We start from the raw sequence: 23,046 nt of genomic DNA on the forward strand, positions 1-23,046 counted from the left end.
TAGGATTTCCTTCAGATTCATGTTGGCACCTGAGTATGACCCCCCTAATGCTGCGGTAACGTCTGCCAGACGGCAACAGAAAGAACAGTTTGTGGCTGGGGTGATGGGGGTCTTTGATAATCCGTAGGGATTTCTTCTTGAGCCGCTGGGAGTAAAGGTCCTCCATGCAGGGGCGGACTGGGACTAAAATTCAGCCCTGGAATCTGACCCAGTCCGGCCATATGAAATGTCAACGGGGGGGGGGAACATCGGAAAAAAAAGTACAGTAGGCCTACTATTAGTTATTAGAAAACAGCTGTTTATTAGGCTACATTTATGCAGTTCAAGGGATAATTCTCACCTAAAGAGGGAGGACACTCCTCAGATGTCTTAAACACATGGGACAGCGTAAAACAGTAAACACCAAACATACAGTTCTATTTGTTATTAGTTATTAGAAATCAGCTGTTTATTAGGCTGCATTTATGCAGTTCAAGGGATAATTCTCACCCACCTCTTGCTCTTGCCCTGCACTTGTATGTGCCAGTTGAGCTGGTTCTTCCACCAGCTCAACTCTCTGTCCCTCATCATGAACGCAGGAGGATGGCTGTATATCTGAACTCGCGCCCTCATCATTGCCTTCATCATCTTGCACTTGTTCTAAACTGCTGATGATAGTGCTTGTGGCAGCACTGCTGCCAAAAAGGTCTGTCAATTTGCGACATTTATATGCTTCACCTGCGAGTGACTTCACCTATTTTTCTCTTGCCTTCTCAGGCCCACCTTTTTCTTTTCGTTTTCTTTGATTTGTATCCATGTTTTTTCATTCTCCCTGTCTGCCGCGGCGTCTAATCCCTTCTCTTCATGTGGCCGGTCTTTTTTCTTCTTCGTGTGTGATTATTTGACAGATAAGAACCACACAACTGCATTAGCGGCCGCTGTCGGCCTCTGTCGGCCGTCAGCGCAACTTAAATGATGACGTTAAACCATTTCTTTTTAAAGGGCCGGCCGGCCGTCAACGGCCCTTGACGACCGGCCGTTCTGTGGTTCTCCAGATTCTACAGATGGCCAGTCCGCCCCTGCCTCCATGGATAGCAGCTCCGTCCTGGTGATGTGCTGTGCAGTTTTCACCACCCTCTGTAAAGCCTTACGATTGAGGTCGGTGCAGCTGCCGTACCAGGCCGTGATGCAGCCAGTCAGGATACTCTCTATGGTGCACCTGTAGAAGTTGCAGAGTATCCTGGAATCCATTTTGAACTTCCTCAGCCTGCGGAGGAAGAAGAGCCGCTGTCGAGCTTTCTTGGTGATGGTGGTGGTGTGAAGAGTCCATGTCAGGTCCTCAGTGATGTGGACCCCAAGGAACCTGAAGCTGCTGACTCTCTCCACCGTGCTGCTGACTCTCTCCACCGTATTTATTATAAACATTAGTCCTTAACATCTATCACTGTGTATATCACCATTCAAACATCTTTTAAAAGTAACAAACCCCACACAGCTCAGTAAAGACTGAAATGTTGACTTTATTTGATCATTTCAGTAAAAAAATACTAATGAACGTTCAAAACAAAGCACTTTGGCAAGTTACCACATACGTTTTAAAATGCTTAATAAGCACCGTAACTTTCATGATATCATTTCTCGGTCATAATCGGTTGTTTCCGTGAACGGCCGAATGTTGTGTGACGGCAAATGCTGCGGCTGCAAGGCATTGTGGGGCAGCATTTTCTCCTCTCCTTTCGTAAAGGGAGGTCCAGTGGTTCCTAAGCTAAAGGAGGTTATAAAGGAAGTTTGAAACCTCCTTTCCTATCATCTAGAGAATTCGAACGGCACTTATCATGGCTGCCACTGAGGGACTTCCGGGTCATTTCACTCCGTTAGGAAGGTTCCTAAGCTAAATGGACTATTCGACTTCAGCCCCACTGAACTGATTACCCAATATCCTGAGCTAGAAGCTCAGTGATTGCATTGTTTAGCTGCAATGCACGTTGGGATATGGTGTTTATGCGATATGAAATCCGAAAAACATTTTAAAAAGAAAAGAAAAGAATACTTTATTCCGAGTGTGCTTGCTTTTCTCTTTGGAAGTCATCACATAACGGCATTGTAATACACAGTTCGGCTGCATTAAATATTACACATCTGCCGTAGTTCTCTATTTATAGAGCCCTGATTAGAAGACTTCTGGACAAACTGGAAGAAATGCAGCGGAAACTGAATACGTGACGTGGATCATAAATATATCAGCAATTAAACAACATCTTCAATTTCTCTTCACACAATACGTCTCCTTCAATACTAATTCGGCTGACTTTTATATTTGATCCATTGGTAGATAGGTTATATTTACACCATAACGGTGCACAGCTGATATAAAATAACTTATAGTTTTTAAAGATATTACTGATTTTCTTTGAATATAAGATGTAAATACTGAGTTGAAAGAATAGTCAGGGGTTTTGGGTGATGGGAGACACATCTATGGAATCACAATTTCAATAGCTTACCATTAAATGATGGATATACCTTTCTGTCTGTGATTTTTTTACAATCAGATATTAGAAGTAAAACATGTGAAATAATATAGCAATATCCTGTAAATTATGTGAAACATGAATAAATCATCATTAATCAGAATCTGCAAAGTAACTAAAATAAATGTAGTGGAGTCAAAATACCAGGTTAACCTCTGAATTGTAGTGGAGTAGAATTACAAAGTAACAATGAGCTGTCATGTGGGTATATATTAATGCTGCGCATTATGTACACAAGCGATTTTCACCAATTTATTAATTATATGTTTTAAATTTGTAGACACCAATGTGTTTTCATATCGCTCTAACCTCCAGGGTGTACACAGTTTAATACTGTCAACTTCTAAATTTTGGGAAAAAACGAAAACGTCTTTTAAAACTACAATTCCCAGAGACGTGCCATAGAACCAACCCGGTATCACGGCAAGACGTGAACATGTGACGATCTACCATGCTGGGAGACGTGAATATGTCACGGTTTCGTCCCTTCAAACGTGACAGTTACACGGTATTGTTAACATGGCCCAAACAGTGGAGAGAGAAATAACCGAAGTGCCAAGCAAATGGTCTACCGCGCCTATTGGTCGGTTTTTATTGTCAAAATTAGAGCTTTTTTAATTTATTTTTTAATCATCACACTTGATTTCGCCGATTTTCTTGTTGCCCTAGCTGGTCGAACACCTCTTTTAGCAGAAACAAAGGCTACATTAATGTATTAAATCGATGTTAATCCATGTGTGTGGAGGTGAGGATGTGGAATTAACGGACGTGACGTTGTGCGATTGCGTTGCCAGGCAACCCAATTTACAAACTCTTCAACTACACCCTAATTATATTTTAAAACATTTTAGACAGCCCTCACGAAATACTTTAATGTAAATTAAAATGTAAATGTGAAGGGGGTGTGTGTAATGTGGTGATTGATATTATTCACCCACGGATCTATGGGTTGGGGTATTGTTCCGCACGGACATTTTAGTTAAACGGACTTACTGTTGATGTGAAATTCCGAAAAAAAATACGTTATACACCCATAACGGTGCACAGCTGATATAAAAGGACTTGTCGTTTTTAAAGATATTACTGATTTTCTTTGAATATAAGAATGTAAATACTGAGTTGAGAGAAATAGTCAGGGGATTTGGGTGATGGGAGACACATCTATGGATTCAGAATTTCAATAGCTTACTGTTAAATGACAGATATACCTTTCTGTCTGTGATGTTTTACAAATCAGATATTATAAGTAAAACATGTGAAATAATATAGCAATATCCTGTACAATTATGTGAAAACATGAATAAAACTACACATCTTCAGATATTATACATACACAAGTGTCCTACACTAATAATACAAAGTTATTATGGCTGTGTTGCACCGCCTAGTGGTGTTAAAGCACGTTATTGAATTAGTTGTGTATATGATATGTCAATGATCCTTAGAAAATCTTGAAATCTTGAAAGGGATATGCAAAATAGCCATTATATACAGTCTTTAATGAACTATTAGTAGAGAATAACGAGTAATGAATATACTTTATAGGGATCTGCAGATAAATGTTTAGTCTTCTCAAGCAGCAACTATCAAATATCTCTCCTGATTGTTGGCACTTGACAATCACCTTTCCCTGAATTTTACTCAGGTGTAACTAAAGCCTGATTAAGGGTTGTTTATATTTCACATCAATTAATCAGAATCTGCAAAGTAACTAAATTAAATGTAGTGGAGTAAAATACCAGGTTAACCTCTGAATTGTAGTGGAGTAGAATTGCTGTTTTGTTTAGTAATGGATATTGAATATGGAATAAAGGTTTTGACAAGACCTGTGTTGTAACAATAATCAAAAAGGACATTAAAGAGCTCCAGATGTCAATGATCTAAACAAAACAGCACACCTGAAATGTATATTTAAATACTTTATTAAGGGCAGTGAATTAGTTTTTTCTGTATGTTTTTCAAATCAGTGTTATACAGTAAGTGTCATAGACAGTGTTACATTGCTATTATTATCCTTAAAATATATATTATAAAACAAAACAATTTATGATCTTTTTTTTTGGGTGGTTTACTAATGACAGTTAATTCTGTTTCTGCTATGATGGTTTCATTTTGTGAAAAATAATCAAATAATCAAATTCAATAACGTGCTTTAACCACTAGATGTGCCTTTCTATCAACTGTGCACCGTTATGGTGTAAATACAGCCTATCTACCAATTGGATCAAATATAAAAGTCAGCCGAATTATTATTGATACTGCAAGGAGACGTATTGTGTGAAAAATAAATGTAAGATTTGTTTAATTGCGGATATATTTATGATCCACGTCACGTTTTCAGTTTTGGCGGCAGTGCTTCCTGTTTGTCCAGAAGTCTTCTCATCAGGGCTCTATAAATACAGAACTACGGCAGATGTGTCATATTAATGCAGCCAAACCGTGTATTACAATGCCGTTATGTGATGACCTCCAAAGAGAAAAGCAAGCAAACTCGGAATAAAGTATTATTTTATTTTTTTTTAAATGTTTTCGGATTTCACATCAACAGTAAGTCCGGTTAACTAAAATGTCCGTGCGGAATAATACCCCCAACCCATAGATCCGTGGGTGAATAATGTCAATCACCACATTACACACATTCCTTCAACATTTACATTTTAATTTACATTAAAGTATTTCGTGAGGCTGTCTAAAATGTTTTAAATATAATTAGGGGTTGTAGTTGAAGAGTTTGTAAATTGCGTTGCCTGGCAACGCAATCGCACAACGTCACGTCCGTTAATTCCACATCCTCACCTCCACACACATGGATTAACATCGATTTAATACATTAATGTAGCCTTTGTTTCTGCTAAAAGAGGTGTCGACCAGCTAGGGCAACAAGAAATCGGCAAAATCGAGTGTGATGATTAAAAAATAAATTAAAAAACATCTAATTTTGACAATAAAAACCGACCAATAGGCGCGGTAGACCATTTTGCTAGGCACTTCCGGGTATTTCTCCACTGGTTGGGCCCAAGCCCCCAGGAAGTGCGCCGGACTCTGATGAAAATATTCGTGCTGGCCAAACGGCGGTACTACACTTCCTTTTGGTTGCCAGGCCCGGAAACACTTTTTCCCATTGACTTACATGGGGAAAGAGTGGTCTGTAAATCGTTGGATAATTTTTTTTAAACTAAATAAACTACCCAGTATGAACACTTGTATAGCCCTTATTAAAAACATTCGTTCCTCAAGTTGTAAAATGTGCTAATAACGTTATTCTGAGAGTTATTTCCCTCTGCATTATGAACGCGCATCTAACCCACGGGACCGCGCCGCCCGGCACGTTCATGTTACGTGTTCAGCACTACATGCGTTTATCTTACCCATGGATGCACAATAAGAACGGACCCATATCGCCTTACTGCCAGCCCACGGAGCTGTAATAATGGATATATTGCACATGTTTGCTGTAATTCATCATTTATAACATATTATACTACATGGGCTGTATGATTAAATCTTGTACCGTAAATGTTGTATTAAATAAAGTTAATATTACCGACGTAGATTAACGTCCCTGTAGCTTCTTATTGCACTAAGAAGCTTATTGCACTGTGTGTATATATATATATATATATATATATATATATATATATATACAGTGCAATAATTCTTTCATGCTAAATGAAGCTCTGTTGCTTGGATATCACTAGATCCTGTTACAGCGTAATATAAAAGTACATAACGATTGATGTGTAAATTAGCATAATTACTAGCTAACCGCTAGCTGCTAACTGCCGCCCTCGTTAATATCAAATCTATCATAACAAACATTACCATGCTGTCATGAACGTGCGGTGCTGTTACGTGTACGCAAATTGACGTGCTTGATGTGAACGAGCATTTTGGGGGGCATGGTTAAAGTTGCGCATGCGCTATGAGCGCACATACGGGTACTTCTCAGGCATGCCGGGTAATCTGTGACGTTTCGCTCTCTCAAAAGTTGGGCCATTTTATCATCATGCGCGAATGAGCAACTCTCATAGGAATGAATGAGGCCCCGCCTCCCACGCTGTATCCAGTTCTTATTATACATCCATGGTTGGGCCCATGGATGTATAATAAGAACTGGATACAGCGTGGGAGGCGGGGCCTCATTCATTCCTATGAGAGTTGCTCATTTGCGCATGATGATAAAATGGCCCAACTTTTGAGAGAGCGAAACGTCACAGATTACCCGGCATGCCTGAGAAGTACCCGTATGTGCGCTCATAGCGCATGCGCAACTTTAACCATGCCCCCCAAATGCTCGTTCACATCAAGCACGTCAATTTGCGTTACACGTAACAGCACCGCACGTTCATGACAGCATGGTAATTGTTTGTTATGATAGATTTGATATTAACGAGGCGGCTAGTTAGCAGCTAGCGGTTAGCTAGTAATTATCCCTAATTTACACATCAATCGTTATGTACTTTTATATTACGCTGTAACAGGATCTAGTGATATCCAAGCAACAGAGCTTTCATTTAGCATGAAAGAATTATTGCACTGTGTGTGTGTGTGTGTATATATATATATATATACTATATAATATATAATATATATATGTGCAATAAGCTTCTTAGGCAATATATAGATATATATATATATATTGCAATAAGCTTCTTAGTGCAATATATATATATATATATCATATATATATATGCAATAAGCTCTTAGTGCCATATATATCTATATATACTATACTATATTGCAACTAAGCTTCTTAGTGCAATAAGAAGCTACAGGGACGTTAATCTACTTCGGTAATATTAACTTTATTTAATACAAACATTTACGTACAGATTTTAATCATACAGCCCATGTAGTATAATATTTTACAAATGATGAATTACAGCAAACATGTGCAATATATCCATTATTACAGCTCCGTGGGCTGGCAGTAAGGCGATATGGGTCCGTTCTTATTGTGCATCCATCGGGTAAAGATAAACGCATGTAGTGCTGAACAAGTAACATGAACGTGCCGGGCGGCGCGGTCCCGTGGGTTAGATGCGCGTTCATAATGCAGAGGGAAATAACTCTCAGACTAACGTTATTAGCACATTTACAACTTGAAGAACGAAGTTTGTTTTTAATAAGGGCTATACAATTGTTCATACTGGGTAGTTTATTTAGTTAAAAAAAATTATCCAACGATTTACAGACCACTCTTTCCCCATGTAAGTCAATGGGAAAAAGTGTTTCCGGGCCTGGCAACCAAAAGGAAGTGTAGTACCGCCGTTTGGCCAGCACGAATATTTTCATCAGAGTCCGGCGCACTTCCTGGGGGCTTGGTTGGGCCATGTTAACAATACTGTGTAACTGTCACGTTTGAAGGGACGAAAACCGTGATATATTCACGTCTCCCAGCATGGTAGATCGTCACATGTTCACGTCTTGCCGTGATACCGGGTTGCATAGAACATGTTTGCAAAACACAATAGCCAGCATGTGTAGTTCTGGGGGGGCGTTCGAGTCCAGTTTTGGATAGTCTGCCGTGGTTTCGTTCGATTTCAAAGAGCTGTTTGAGGCTCGGCGTAACCTTGGCGCACTGCCCACTCCAACATCCAATCCCAGAGCTTGAAGATTAATCACGGGGACTGTAGTCCCAAACGATAGCTGGGGATTATGGGTAGTGTAGTGTCTTCGGCCATCCTAAACTCCGAAATGTTTTTCGGATTTCATATCGCATTAACACCATATCCCAACGTGCATTGCGGCTAAAACATCCAATCACCGAGCTTAAACCATAGCTGAGGATCTTGGGTAATCAGTTCAGTGGGTGTGTATCGCAATGATGCTCGAAATGTCCCATATAGGCCTACGTCTGTTTCCGGTTATTTTTATTTTGAAATTCAGTTCCTGACGGATACCAAAAAGCCAGAGATTATGGAATTAAACAAATAAATAAAAACAAGGATAATTGTGTGTTATTGTTGAGTAAATAACAGTATGTTATTAGAAAAGAATAACAAATTACAAGGAAAAAAAGATTAAAAGAAATACAGATTTCAGGCTCTGAGCCCCATTTCTTTTCCTCATTGACAAAGAAAGTCCAACATTATACGATTTTAAAATAAAAACAATAATCGTGGCTTGATATTGAGTAAGAAGATGTTTTTATGAACCCCACAGCTTCCGGTCTTCCAAGACCCGACCGGACAAAAAGACGTGGTGCAGGCACGAAACATACTACCAATAGAAATACATTGCTTTTAAAATCGTTCTGTATGACACAAAAAGAAAAGGGGAAAATCGTGTTAATGAACACGAATCAATAGATTAAATTCGTGACTATAACACGAATGCCGTGAGACTGGGTTCGTCTATATGAGGTCCCACAGTTGACAGTGCATATCAGAGCACAAACCAAGTCATGAGGTCCAGGGAATTGACTGTAGACCTCAGAGACAGGATTGTATCAAGGCACAGATCTGGGGAAAGGTACAGAAAAATGTCTGCAGCATTGAACGTCCCTAACGAGCACAGTGGTCTCCATTATTTGCAAAAGGAAGATGTTTGAAACCACCAGGGCTCTTCCTAGAGCTGGCCGCCCAAACCAAACTGAGCAATGGGGGAGAAGGACCGGTGACCAAGAACCCGATGGTCACTCTGACAGAGCTCCAGTGTTCCTCTGTGGAGATGGGAGAACCTTCCAGAAGGACAACCATCTGTGCAGCACTCCACCAATCAGGCCTTTATGGTTAGAGTGGCCAGAAGGAAGCCACTCTTCAGTAAAAGGCACATGGAAGCCCACATGGAGCACCTAGAGAACTCTCAGACCATGAGAAAAACAAATTGTCTGGTCTGATGAAACCAAAATGGATCTCTTTGGCCTGAATGTCAAGCATCATGTCTGGAGGAAACCAGACCTGGCCAACACCATCCCTACAGTGAAGCCTGGTGGTGGCAGCATCATGCTGTGGGGATGTTTTTTCAGTGGCAGGAACTGGGAGACTAGTCAGGATCAAGGGAAAGATGAATGCAGCATGTGCAGGGAGATCCTTGATGAAAACCTGCTCCAGAGCGCTCTGGACCTCAGACTGGGGCGAAGGTTCACCCTTCAACAGGACAACGACCCTCAGCACACAGCCACGATAACAAAGGACTGTCTTCAGGACAAGTCTGTGAATGTCCTTGAGTGGCCCAGCCAGAGCCCAGACTTGAACCGGATTGAATATCTCTGGAGAGATCTGAAAATGGCTGTGCACCGACGCTCCCCATCCAAGCTGATGGAGCTTGAGACGATCTGCAAAGAAGAATGGGAGAAACTGCCCAAAGATAGGTGTGCCAAGCGTGTAGCATCATACTCAAGAAGACTTGAGGCTGTAATTGCTGCCAAAGGTGCTTCAACAACGTATTGAGTAAACAAACTTTTTTCTATTTGTCATTATGGGGTATTGTGTGTAGAATGTTGAGAAAACAAATGAATTTAATCAATTTTGAAATATGGCTGTAATATAACAAAATGTGGAAAAGTGAAGGGTATGAATACTTTCCGGATGCACTGTACATGTCCCTCTGTGAGGGAAACTAGAAAACAATACAAGTTGTTCAGAAAAAAAGAAACCCACTAACTTAACTCCCTGAGGTCTAAGCCCTTCTTCAAAGAGGTCAGCGTGCACACTGATCCCCGCTGAGGTTGGCTGATTTTGTTGAAAAAAGCCAGCTCAGATTTGCTGCTTCACCTTCACTCTGAACAGCAGAGGGGAAGTTCCCTCCTAGTACATAACGTAAACTTGGCTCCAATAAAGGCATCCGTTGGCACCTCGGGGACAACAGGAAATCTTTGTTTATCGCAAAAACATCCCGTTGTTGGCCTCAGGGGTGTATGACCCTTCATGCTGTACGGCGGCAGAGCGTCATATAGCAGCCGCAGTGTTTACTGAACAAAGCTGCCGTATCCTTAAGATAAACAATGAAGGCATGAAGTATGGGTGTATATATGTAGTTCTGCGTCAGACCCGCAGGACCCCGTCTGTTTGTCAAAGTGCCTTTTATGTATTGTTTAAAATAACTGTAGACTTCGTGTCTGACTCCCCTATGTTTAGGGGCCAACAACACCTAAAGATAGAAGTAGGCAAAACAAATACAATTCATTGTATAGTACCATATTCATTCCAAGAGCTGTCAAAACTGTCACATTATGAAGACAAAAACTTGAACACAACGTCAGAGCTCTTGAATCTGTTTAGTCGACCCAGTCAATGGGTTTTTATTATGTTTCCAGCAACAGATCCATTTCATTCACAGTGAGAGTTCAACACATTTCCATTTCCATACACGACTACATCCTTACATACATTAGGGCTATATACCAGAGAATGGGTATATGGTTGGGTAAATACATGTTAAACTGCAGAACATCCTAGATCTCTTTTATTGCATCTGCTATCAGTTGATTCTACAATGATTTGGGGGAATAAAAGGCTAAGAAAGACTAAAGAAGTTACATTTTGAGAATCTTTAATAGACTATCCACTTTTGTTTACTTCTGTAGATCGACATAAAAATACTAGAAACCATGGTGATTATTATGGTACAGTCAGTTTCACATTTCCATTAAAAATGCACATCTGGAGATGGAGAAAGTCAGTGAGCCTGTACAGTACGAGCAGTACCTGAGGTCAAGTTTTTGGTATCAATATTTGGTACAATCAGTTTTTGGTCAAGGTGCATGTACATCTCATCACTATTTTCACATTATATCTGTGAATGCTCTCCTAACATAAACACCAACAGCTAGTCTTCTCTGTGAAGTTTATTTATGTCTTCCATATTCTTGGCAGGTTGAGGTGTTGCATTTCTGACACTTGTCCTTGCGGATTCGCCTCGGGCGGTGCTCTGAGAACCAGTTGGAGACGGTCATGGCAAGGCGGAGGAATCCCAGGCTGATGCAGTGCACCTCTGAGGTGAGTGGGATGTCAGAAAAGAGGGCGTGGTCCCTGCACATGAGGGCATTGCTGCATTCAAAGTCTTTGACAATGTTGAGGATCTCCTGGCGCTCCGCCTGGCGCATCATCCCTCTGATATTCAGCAGGGTGGAGACGTGCTTCTTCCTGTAGGGAGGAAGGATACAGGGAGGAAGGGGGGTAGACGGGTGTTAATGAAAATTGGGTCTGTTGGTGTTGCCAAAGGCTGTCATCAGTTTGAGCAACAGTCACATCTCTTTTAGTAATAGCAATCTGTTTCTGGGAAGTAACAGAACATTTGGTACCACTTGGTACAAGAACATCTAATTGATCTATTCACCTCATGTACCCCCGCCCCTTTACCCACTTGCGGTTCAAATGGTTTCATGTACGTTCTTCCAGTTTAGCATTATCAGCATTGTTTAAAATGAGTTTTATTTAGACACATTTACAGCTAGACTGTGGCGATGGAATGGTTTTACAGACCTCCATATTCTGTAAGTGGGTGGCAGAATTCTCATTGAACACCCTATGGTTAGACTTGCAGTGCAGACCTGGTCTGATGTTACGGCAGTGAGTAATATAAAAACCGTTGTTTTTATAGCCGCCAGTCCTGCTCTGATACAGCAAGCAGCTCCTAACAGCTCCAACCTGTACATTCTCGAAGATGCGTTTTTTGGATAAACTAATCACATGATAAAAAATGGTTAGTGTCTCGCCTGAATAAGTGTTTTTTTAGGCAGAAGCTCCAACAAGCCGTTTAGGACAGAGAGTGAATACACATACTATACAGAGATGCTGTATGAGAAACCAATGTGAGTTTGGAAAATTGCACAATATAAATCTATTCTAGTAGACCTCAACAATGGAATTATGATCAGTGGAAATGGCCATGACATGGGACCTTTAAAAACAGTTAATTCAAAAGCCAAAAAACGGGTTCTTTGGCAAGTAAAGGTTGATAAAGCTGGCAACGGCATAACAAAGTAATAGCACTTACGCTCTAACAGGGAGTAGTACCAACACATATTAAGGCAGTGTGTAAGCGCCCTAGCACTAGAAGGCAAAGCATTAAGTAAATAAAGCATTGTAAATTGTTTTGAAGATAAATCTATTGGCATTTAAGTACATATTTGGATACGTAGGTAGGATCTCTGTTTAGAGGATTCAATTGTATGCCCATGTGTATGCGCACATGTGCATGAATGGAGGCTGGCAGTCTTTGATCTCCTAAAATACCAGCAGGGGATGCCATACAGTAAACAGAAGGGGTGAGTCAAGCAGTGAGTTAGCATGTCCGCTCTGAACTTCTATGTTTTTCTCTCCTCTTCCACACCTCTCCCTCTTTGTGGCACCAGTCTGTCTCCTGCAGGGTGGCAGGAACAGGAAGTACTCGGCAGCAGCTTCCTGTCTGCTCCGTGGAGAGTTATGCGTCACACGCGGCATTAGGTTGACAACGGTAACCTTAATCTGTGCACAAACAGCCCCCCTGCCTCCTCACTCCCAAAGGCCTCCCGGCCACATCCATTCTCAAAACAGACCCACTCTCGTCTCCAAATATAGCAACGTTGATGTACGCTAGATATGTTTCCACGCTCCTTTTCCTTGTTTTGATCCTTTGTGGCCAAAAAAAAACTAAAAACAAAACATACCTAATCTGACTTTTTCCTTGCTTTGGCTAAGTGCCAAAAACTGCGAACTGTGAAAATGCAGCAATAAGCATAAAAGAAAATAGGACCTTCGGGGGTACAGTAGAGAGAATATCTGTTTTTATAGATGCTTCCTGGTTGCAAAATAATTGTTTCAACACTGTCACTTTGTTACAGTCCTTACCGTATATCTGGAAACTCTTTCACTAGGACAGCGACTTCCATTTGGATGGAGGGAGTGTCCTCCAGGAGGATGATGTCAGCAAGGTGGCAGAGGACGCTGTCTAACCAGGATGAACTTGATTCCTGAAGCAGAGTGTAGACAAGCAGAGGACAACTGTTTTATTTTTGCGAAACAGATTTTTTCCTTACCATAAGGAAACTTAAAATGTATCAATAAATTGGAATCTGTTTGGAAATGTGGTCAACTATACTGCATTCGTAAACGCTGTTCATCAAAAAGTTTATTTTAAAGATAAGGCATGTCTACCCGTGAACAATCAACCCTTCAGGGGAAACACAGATGAATACCTTTAAAGGCCAGAGGCCAAACATTAAGGTGATTTACTGAGTGAAAAACAAAACTCCACCTCTGTTTTTCTGGGTCATGTTTTTCTTCAAACACTCAGGAAAAATAAATTCTTTGGCTTGGCATGCACTAAAAATAACGACGTCTTTTTTAGACAGGCATGAACCCCCGCCCCCATCCCCTCTAGTTTCCACAGACACTTCATCCCGCTCCTCGGCGCAAAAAGGCCATCAAGGCCATCCCAGAGCCACATCAAAGCTGGCCAGCTGACAGGAACAGGAAGTTCCTTCTGAACACAGCAGCTTCCTGTTGTCAGCCGAGGTGACGGACACTTGTTTGAACTCGCTCACAGAAAGGGGGCAAATGCCACGCTGTCAGGTCTCGTTGTTTTACACCCTCTTCCCTCCTCTGACGAGTGCTAACGTAAGCCTGCTCCATCCATCTCCATCTCACTGACGGCAGCCATTTTCAGAGCTCAGTCCTGTATCAACAGTCTGAGTGTATTCCTGACCTCGGAAGTTAGGGGGTCAGGCTCCATTTACAACCAACAGACTCTGCACTCCCGGCGCCAGCTCTGCTCAGTGTTTTTGAGAATCAGCATATTGGAATGATATACAATGCTCAGCATCTCCTGAGAAGCAATTATTAGCTCTGTTTTGTTGCAATGGGTTTTGGTCTCCTTCTAGAACCTTACTGTACTTTGCCACACTAAAGAGTTAAATCCGACTTTAAAGATAATGTCTGAATAATTTATAAATGTAATGTTTTGAGTGAAGTCCAGACTTACCAGATCCTTAAAGAGTCCTTTGAGCTGTTTGGCTTCATCTTGCAGACGGAAAGCCATCCTCTTTCTCATTTGGAGGATGTGCAGATTATCCGTCCCCTCATGATGGCGCGGACATACTCCACCACGACCCGCCGGTGCACCTCTCCCACCAGCGTCTGTCAGGCGTTCAGAAAAACAAATCACTGACTATCACCTTCTGTTACATGTAACCTTTTAACACAAGTTGTTCATTATTTTATCAAAGAAATGTTACCTGGTAAGGTGGAGGGTCCATCCTCCTGAACTTCTTGAAGTGTTGTTTGATGCTGGCTTCGATGGCCTCAAAGGCCTCCGTGTTATTCAGCCATTTCCTCTTTATCAGTTTCTCCAGGAAAGGCTGAGACAACAACACACAAGTTCTGTTTAACAGCGTACACCATCACAGTACATTTACTCAAGTTAAGTGCAATGTAAAGGTAATTTACTTCGACTCAATTACAATTCTTATATTATATTATCACCAAAAAAGTAAACTTGAATGTAATAAAATTATCTAATGGCTGTAGTTACTTTGTAGAATGAGATTTACAAACAAAAAATATCATATAAGATATTAATCATTACTTAAATCAAGCTATAAACAACTAAATGCTGCTTACAGGCTTTTGCAGTGACTGTAATCAAATAATGAACATTTAATGCTGCCGGGGGTCCTTAGGCTTCATAATGTGTATCCTGCATAATGTAATACTTATTTTTACTTCATTTTGAATGAAACATGTTTTCGGTTTCCCTAACTGTTGGAGTCGGCAGGCACATAACTCAATTGGTATGACATTAGTACATTTTACATTGTAGGATTGCTACTTTTACTTATTTAGTGATCTGAATACTTTTTCCAGTTCTAAACAGCAGACATGGATCGTTTGAAATTGAGAAACCCACATATTACTTTCTGTTTCAATAAAATACGTTTACGGGATTTTTTCAAATGTGTCATCCCACTGGTACATTGTCATATTTCCTGGCCATGAGCCTGGAATTAGCTTGTGTCTTACTCACCCTGATGTTCTCGAACAGCCTTTCTGTCAGCACCCTCACTGACTGGTTGATGATGCGGTCCAGGGAGGAGTTGGCTCTCTGTGCAGTGTCCTCGCTGCCCTGTGGGTCACACTGCCTGCAGCGCTCCACTAAGGATCTACACAGGAGACATGAAGCTAAACCTTCAGAAAATGACTGCAGACAAATCCTCAAATGTATATTTCTAGCTCAATAAAAAATATTTTGTCTACCTGAGAGGAGGGCAGCAGTTGACCACAGATATGGTTCTGGACACATATCCGTCCCCTCGTTCTCCGAATTCTGCCTGAGTATCATGAAACATCTCCACCTTCCTCTGGAAACTGGACAGAGTTTTAAAAAAAAACATGCTGAATGCTAAAACAATCAATAAATGGACACTCCTGTCCTGTCCTGTCAAAAACACTGCTTAGGATTGAAGACATCCTTAAATCAATAAAAATACCAGCATATTAAATAAAGGCCTGATTAGATGAAGAACAACAAATCTATTATTTTTCGTAAATGCAGATCACACCATTTTCTTTTTCAACCTGACATTCCTGAAATTTAAAATTACAAAAATGTGCAATTGAGTGCAATTATTTCACGTTTGTAATAATAATAATAACACTCACTAGTAGAGAAAGTCAGCCAGACCAACGAGACTGCAGCGAGCCACTCTTGCCCCCAGAAACTGGTTCACAGATGTAGATCGGTCCAAGTCCACCTTCAACCTCTAGAATAGTGAAATACATTAGCGGTGAAACAGCTGTTTCCTATAGGCTAAAAAGACATTTACTAAAATCCCCAGTGAAAACAACATGTGACCTGTACCTGGATGACTGAGCGTGCCAGGTGGGACTGATACTCCTCTATGTGCAGAGTTTGGGCCATCGTCTCTCCTCCTCATCCAGAACCTGAATCAACTCTATTGTCACCTTCTCCTGAAATCACAGAGTCAAATATAAATGTGAATCCAGATTTTCAACAAAAAAATACACAGCTGTGTTGAGAGAACATTCTTACCCTGACGATGCTGATGCAGTCTTCCTCCAGCCTCTGCACTGTGTCTTGGGGCAGAATGGGCTCCAGTGGAGAGTAGTTGATGGGTGTCTTTGTCCCGATGGTTCCCAGCACATCCCTGGTAGAACATTTGAAATCATTACTAAACCAGTCCAGTTTCCAGGTTTGTTACAGTTTGAATACATCATTATTGCATATGGATGTCCACGGCCTTACCTGTTGTAGATGTTGTAGAACCAGTCCAGTAAAGAGTAGACATCGGTGATCTGCAGCGGTCCGCTGGTGATGCTCCGAAGACGTTTGGCCACGGCGCGATGGTAGCTATCCACATACACCTGGAAAGCAGCAAACTCCTCTGGGTAAATGGACACAGCATTCCTCCTCGCTGCGTCCAGGTCATCCACCATGCGAGTCCTCAGGCGTTCCAGGTATAAGGCGAGCTGACCTGCCTGGGTGTCCACCTCATGGGGCAGGGCTCCAGTCTGCGGCCTCCATCACAGCCTGCCTCCACTTCAGCTTCAGTTTCCGAGGACGATGGCTGGAATGGATCTGGAGACCTTCTTGCTCTGGCTTGGTTGCCTCTCTCAGGGCCCAGGTAGCATCGGCATGCTCCTCCTGTTGGATCACCAGCACTACCAGCCCCAGGTTTGGACCCGCACTGGGCTGGCGGAGGGACTCCCGCACGACGTCCCACATCTCTTTCTGCAGGGCCTCATACAGGAGCTCCACGTCCTTAGCCTTCCGCACGCCTGAGTCCAGTGTTGCGTTGGAGCTGAGGGAGTCGTCTAAGGATGAGGACCGTAAGGTATTCATGCCAGGAGGGGTGCTGCGAGAAAGAGTTGAAGTAGGGGTGGAACTAGGTGTGGTTGTAAGGTGAGACAGCAGCTCACACTCACACTCCAGCTCCTGAATGTGTGTGTCGGCCAGGAGAAGATCCCTGTGGTTGACCAACTGCAGGATCTCTAGTACTGTGGGCAGCAAGAAGAGAAAACACAGCTATTTGTATTTGTCACAAAATGAAGGGTTAACTAACAAACTGGGAAAGGATGTGTTTTTTTTCTTTATTGAGTGGTGTGCGTGTGCCTGACTGACAAACAGGGCTATTTGTTGCTCATCCTGCACACTCTTCTATTCCTATAGGTCCCCTGTGGAGTCTGTGAACAGTAGCTTGGTTGAACTTCTATCTAAAGCAACCTGGGGTTGGAGGAAGTGTGGTCATTTCCTGGTTCACAGTCTGGTGGTGATTGAACCCAGTGACTCAGGGACCTGGGGACCTCTCGGCCTCACGAGAGAGTTGTCTAGGATTGGAGGAAGTACTGCTGAAGCTTAACCAGGAAGAGCTAAGTTCTCCAATGTAATGGGGACTCCTGACAAAAGGTGTGTTTTTGTTCAATCAGGACCTGGAGTGTTTACACCTGATGCTTCCTTGATTGTTACCTGAGAGGGGCTCTCTGGTTACCACCACCGGCTCCTCCTCATCTGTTTCCTCATCAGCCTCTTGGGATGCCTTGTCTGACATGGACTCCCTCTTCAGCTTGCCCAGACTCACCATCCTGAGGAAGGAGGGCTGCCTGGAAGCGTCCGCCTCGCACTCTGTGCTCAGGTTTCCGCAGGGCAGGCTTTCTCTGCGCTCTTCCTTACGTCGACCTGTGAAGCTGAACAGTGCAGAGCAGCAACCAACAACATGAATGACTGCAGCAGAAAAGACACAAGAATGCTTAACATAAAAGGGTTACTTCCATACATCGCAATGTATGGAAAGAGCTGCATCTATGGGACTTGAGGCTTGTATTGTACTCTACACAGTATGCTTGGAATGCAGCATATTCACACATCTGTTAAACCGTGCGCATGCCTCGGTTAAAAATAGTCCCTTTGAGTAAGCAAGTAATCAACATATCAGGGTCAAAACAAAAGAGGTAATGCATATTACATAACTCCTCAGGAAATAAGATAACTATATATTCTATTCTATAACAGGCCACGGGAGTAACAAGGGATGTTCCTTCTCTCACCCTCTCCTCTGGGACTTTGAGGCTAATTCAACACACTATAAAAACTGTTGTTGTACTCGCTTATGTGTCTTGCAGTTTTCCTATCATAGTTACATCACTCCTTTATTTGGATTCTGATGACCTTTCATTGATGTTATAGGATATTATTAGTTTGTTTTTTAAACGATTTTGCTTTTGTTTGCAGACAACCTTTATTCTTATCTTTATTCTACTCCATCGATTGTAGACTTACAAAAGCATTACAAATGCATTTTTACATGTTGCATAAATGCATTTTCCTTTTTAATCTTAAGAAATCAGTTTGGACGCCTGCTCCCAAACTGTTCAATCAGCTCCCCTCTTACAAAAACAGTTTCTTCCTGTCAGCAACTGGCCTCATTAACAAGGCCCCCGGACCCCCACTGAAAAGGATTCCCAACCCCTCCCATAGACACTATGCCTTACATTTACACACATCATCAGAAATACTGTGAACCTTGCACATTCCTTTGTATATGTTGTACATTCCTGTTCAATGCTTCCTATTTAAAACCACACTGTTCTCTTTTTTAAACTCAGGTAAACTGCACAAATGTATTTTAAAGTAATTTGTCATACTTTCTGTAATTGTATTTCCTTTATATATTTATAAAAAAAAATGTAAATACATTTTTGTTAATTGTATATATTTCTTTAAAAGTCTATATTCACTCTTTTTTACACCCTCATTTGTTTGCTGTGTTTATGTATGCAACGTTATACACTAAAGCAAATTCATGCGTAAACCTACTTGGCAATAAACCAGATTTCTGATTCTGATTCTAATTTGGTTATTTGTGTTTACACACTATTTATAACAATAATACCTTATACGATTTTCACTCATTCTGTGTGCACTCCAAAAGATTATCCTCCACAGCTGCAAATGTTTTCTCTTTGTATTAGAACTTCTTTACAATTCATTGACCTACAGCTAACGGCTAAAATGTTTTTGTCCCCCCCTCCCCCTCCTCACCGGAGCAGGGACATAATTCCTTCAGAGCCCCTGCGCAGTCCTTTCCTTTTCTCCCTCTCTGGTGGGAGACTGTTTGAGTTTCCAGGGCTGAAGTGAGGAGAGTTGCCCCCCCATACATTGCGTCCCGATATGCGCAGCCCCTTCCCCAGTTTTCCCAGGGTTTTAAGCGGCGACACTCCACAGATCCGCTCCAGGGTCCCCCTTAAGGGCTTCCCTTTAGGGTTCCCCGCCCCGTGCCTCTCTGCGTTCACCTCGTTCTCCTCCTCTTCTCCATCGCGGGTGGACCTCAGCTGGAGGTTCCCCCTGACCTCCCCCATGAAGAGGCCCATGTCACCATCCTTCCTCTCATCCTCATTCAGGTCAATGTCCTCGAAGGGGTTTAAGTTCTTGTTCAGGTCCTTCAGCTCGTTCAGCTCGTTCAGCTCGTTCAGCTCCTTCAGGTCGTTCAGGTTCTGGAGGGTCCAGGTCCAGCCGGGGCAGGATCAGCTCCCCGTTCGCTCGGGGGAACTCCTGGGAGCTCTTGGACCGTCCCGGGAGCTTCTTCAGAATCGGCATGGTTGTACTTGAGAGTTTACCAAACTGCCAAACAAGGACAACGTCAGATTTAGTCATAATGTTCATTATTAACAAGGTCAACTACACTGAAAAACTGAAATGTGACTTTAATTACATGTATTATGTCAACAGATTTCACATAACTGCATTAGGTTAGTTGAAAAATAACATATATAACCCTATTTCATATTTTGTATTCAAACTTAATATTATTGCTTTCAATTAACCTAATAGAGTTGTGTGAAATCTGTTGACATAATACATTTAATTAAAGTCAACGTTTCCGTTTTCAGTGTATATTAGCATCTGCTTATCAAATTAACTTCAGAAATAATGCTTGCTCAGACTCTTTTAGGGACTTTTTGGTCATTTCAAACATGACACATGGCAACACTTACACCACAGAGCTTTAATAAGCAGGATATCCTCCAAAATACCTGTTGAATCCCTGTGCAGAAGACATGTCTCCATCCTCTCAGTGCATAGGAAATTGAACTTGTGGAAAACTTTTTCTGCTGGTGCACCACCCATCAGACGGTTTATATATAGTTGGAAGCAAAAACATCCGTTCACATGACGGTTATGCAAGGCACTTCACTAAGTCAATAAGGAAATATGTATTCAAAATATTTCTGCCTGTTCACATGCTGAACAACAGCTTATATAAATATTATAATAGTTCATATTATAAGAATTAATGATGTTTGTCTTTCTCCTGCTTATTGGAGGAATGTGTGAATCCATTTTAGAAATCACATGAGCCCAACTTTAATAAAAACAAATACTCAAAAAGCACTCTTAAGCACAAAACAAACACAATTATATGCATCTCAAGAGACTTTTGGGGTCAAATAATCACAAAAGAAGGTGAAACCAGTCAGATGATGCCAAAATATTCCTTGTTGGAATGTTAAATATTGAATCTCAGTCGTACCTGCTATACCACCCTGCTCAACATATAATGATTATTATAAATTATATCAGAATTGGTCTGCTACAAAGTCTTTATGTACTTAAAACGTATTTGGTTTTCTAAATCCTGAGTTACCATTATTTGCATAATTCCAACCAAAGCTAACATAAATCTGAGTTAGACAAACCAAGTGATCATTTCACTATTAATCTCCATGTTTAAGCAAACACTGTTCAAAGAAGACAGACTTGTTTTACAAGCTACAAGCTACACTGTAGCTTTGGATGAGTGTCAGACGCAAGTCTGGTGTTAGCTTTAATCTCTTCTCAACACAAGGAGGAGGATTACATCCAGTTTCAATTTATAGTAAGTGCGCATGTAAGAAGCAAATGAAGCTATCATTTAAATTGGTGTTTGACATTAGAGAGCTTAGTAGTCACAAAATCTCCGAAACACTTGATATAAAGCATTTGAAACACTAGATGTTATTCAAAAAATAACGATGAATAAAGTGTTACTAATAATAAAAAAGTATTATGATTACGCCTCAACTCATCAATTTAGAAATAATCTTAGGGTGTGGGGAATTAAATGTGCTGTATTTCTCTCTCAATTAGGGTATAGCAACAAACTAAAAACGTCTTAGCATTTGAATGTTTAGGTCACCATGTGGAGAGATATAAATGTATCCATGACAACTAGAAGACATGGAATTGTTATTTTGATAAAAGCTGATCTTCCTCAAAATGACTGCCATGAAACAGACCTCAGACCTCTGAGTGTCCCATGTCCACATCTTTCAGGATTAGTGATCATCTCTGTGTATTTGTCTCTGTTAATATAGAACCTGGGAGCAAACTCTTTAAAACTGAACATCAGCATCATCTAGACGTCCTCTCATTGCTGTACAAAGGTAACTCATCTTCTCTACTGCTCATCAGATATCTGAATGGTGGAGGACAGGGAAACACTCGATGGTTGTAAAAAGGTTTACAACCCTTTTCAAGCAAAACAGTTCCTTGAGAGAACAAAAGGTGACATGAAGAAAGCAGACATTATGAGGGCCTCTTCGTCATTATAGAACAATTCAAACAATTCAGCTCTCATTATATTCACACACTTAGTAATCTAAAGTCTAACCAGTGAGTTTCCACCCTATAACGTAAGTGCAAGTGAGATTATTTTCAGTTATAAGACCAACACTTACACCATGTTTTCCTATTTCTATCAATGCCAAGTACTATTTCAAACCTATTCCAAGAACACAACAAGTCAAGGCACCAATTTCTGTAAGGACAAATAGACTGAAAATGTCCAACGCAATCATTTCTACAGAGAAACATTATAATATTGAACATTGACATTCATAATTAATGGTAACTGAGTGAATGAGCAAAACCTGTTATCTCCATGAGCCCAGATGAAAATAAAAGCATCACAATCCAAACTGAAACACTGAGTGTGACACTTACCTGATGAGATTGCCTTGCAGTGTTTCAGTACAATGTCATCCTGGAGTGTGCTGGCGGAGCGGGCTGCCAGGCTGTGGACGCTGTGGATGTGTGTGTGTGACTGATGAGTGTGAGAGCGTGTCTGAGAGTACTCTGTGACTCAAGAGAGCAATGTGGCTGCCTGTGGTTTCCTGACGGCCTCTATTGTGGTGGAAGGTGATATGTTTTCCTGAGGAAAGGCCCGTCCTGTCCTTTCTCCCCCTCCTGTGCCACCGACCCTCCAACCCCCCCCCCCCTTACCCCCACGTCCTGCACCCTGGGGACCCTTCTAATTAGGCTAATTGCATTAACGGTGCAGTTTAGGATACAGAGCATTCCCTTGCAGTGTTTAAAAGTTTTTATTAGCTCTACACACCCTGTCTGTCTGTCTGTTAATGTGTGTGTGTTTAAGTATGTGTGTGTGTGTGTGTGTGTGTGTGTGTGTGATTTCTGTTAGAGGAAGAAAAGGAACTATGAGGATGATTCAGTGTCCACGGCCTTGAGTTTTAATCCCGTTGGTACGCCATCAGCCCGTCATCTTCCTCAGCGGAAGACCTTTAGTGGACTAATCCCAGTTAAAATGCCCATCAACACTGGT

General features: G+C 41.5%; 1 protein-coding gene across 1 annotated transcript; it reads right to left on the reverse strand.

Annotated features, from left to right (window-relative positions):
* Positions 1–10,726: 10,726 nt before the first annotated feature.
* Positions 10,727–22,534, reverse strand: exoc3l2a (exocyst complex component 3-like 2a). The gene is given in 16 exon segments (XM_034152584.1): positions 10,727–11,599; positions 13,286–13,407; positions 14,418–14,494; positions 14,497–14,572; positions 14,671–14,793; positions 15,459–15,594; positions 15,689–15,799; positions 16,094–16,194; positions 16,293–16,348; positions 16,351–16,402; positions 16,485–16,599; positions 16,698–16,960; positions 16,962–17,449; positions 17,919–18,136; positions 19,491–20,069; positions 22,431–22,534. Coding segments are annotated over 15 exon segments (2,565 nt in total). The 5' UTR covers positions 19,820–20,069; positions 22,431–22,534; the 3' UTR covers positions 10,727–11,301.
* Positions 22,535–23,046: the final 512 nt, after the last annotated feature.

The sequence above is a fragment of the Trematomus bernacchii genome, unplaced genomic scaffold, assembly GCF_902827165.1.
Source record: "Trematomus bernacchii unplaced genomic scaffold, fTreBer1.1, whole genome shotgun sequence".
NCBI lineage: Eukaryota > Metazoa > Chordata > Actinopteri > Perciformes > Nototheniidae > Trematomus > Trematomus bernacchii.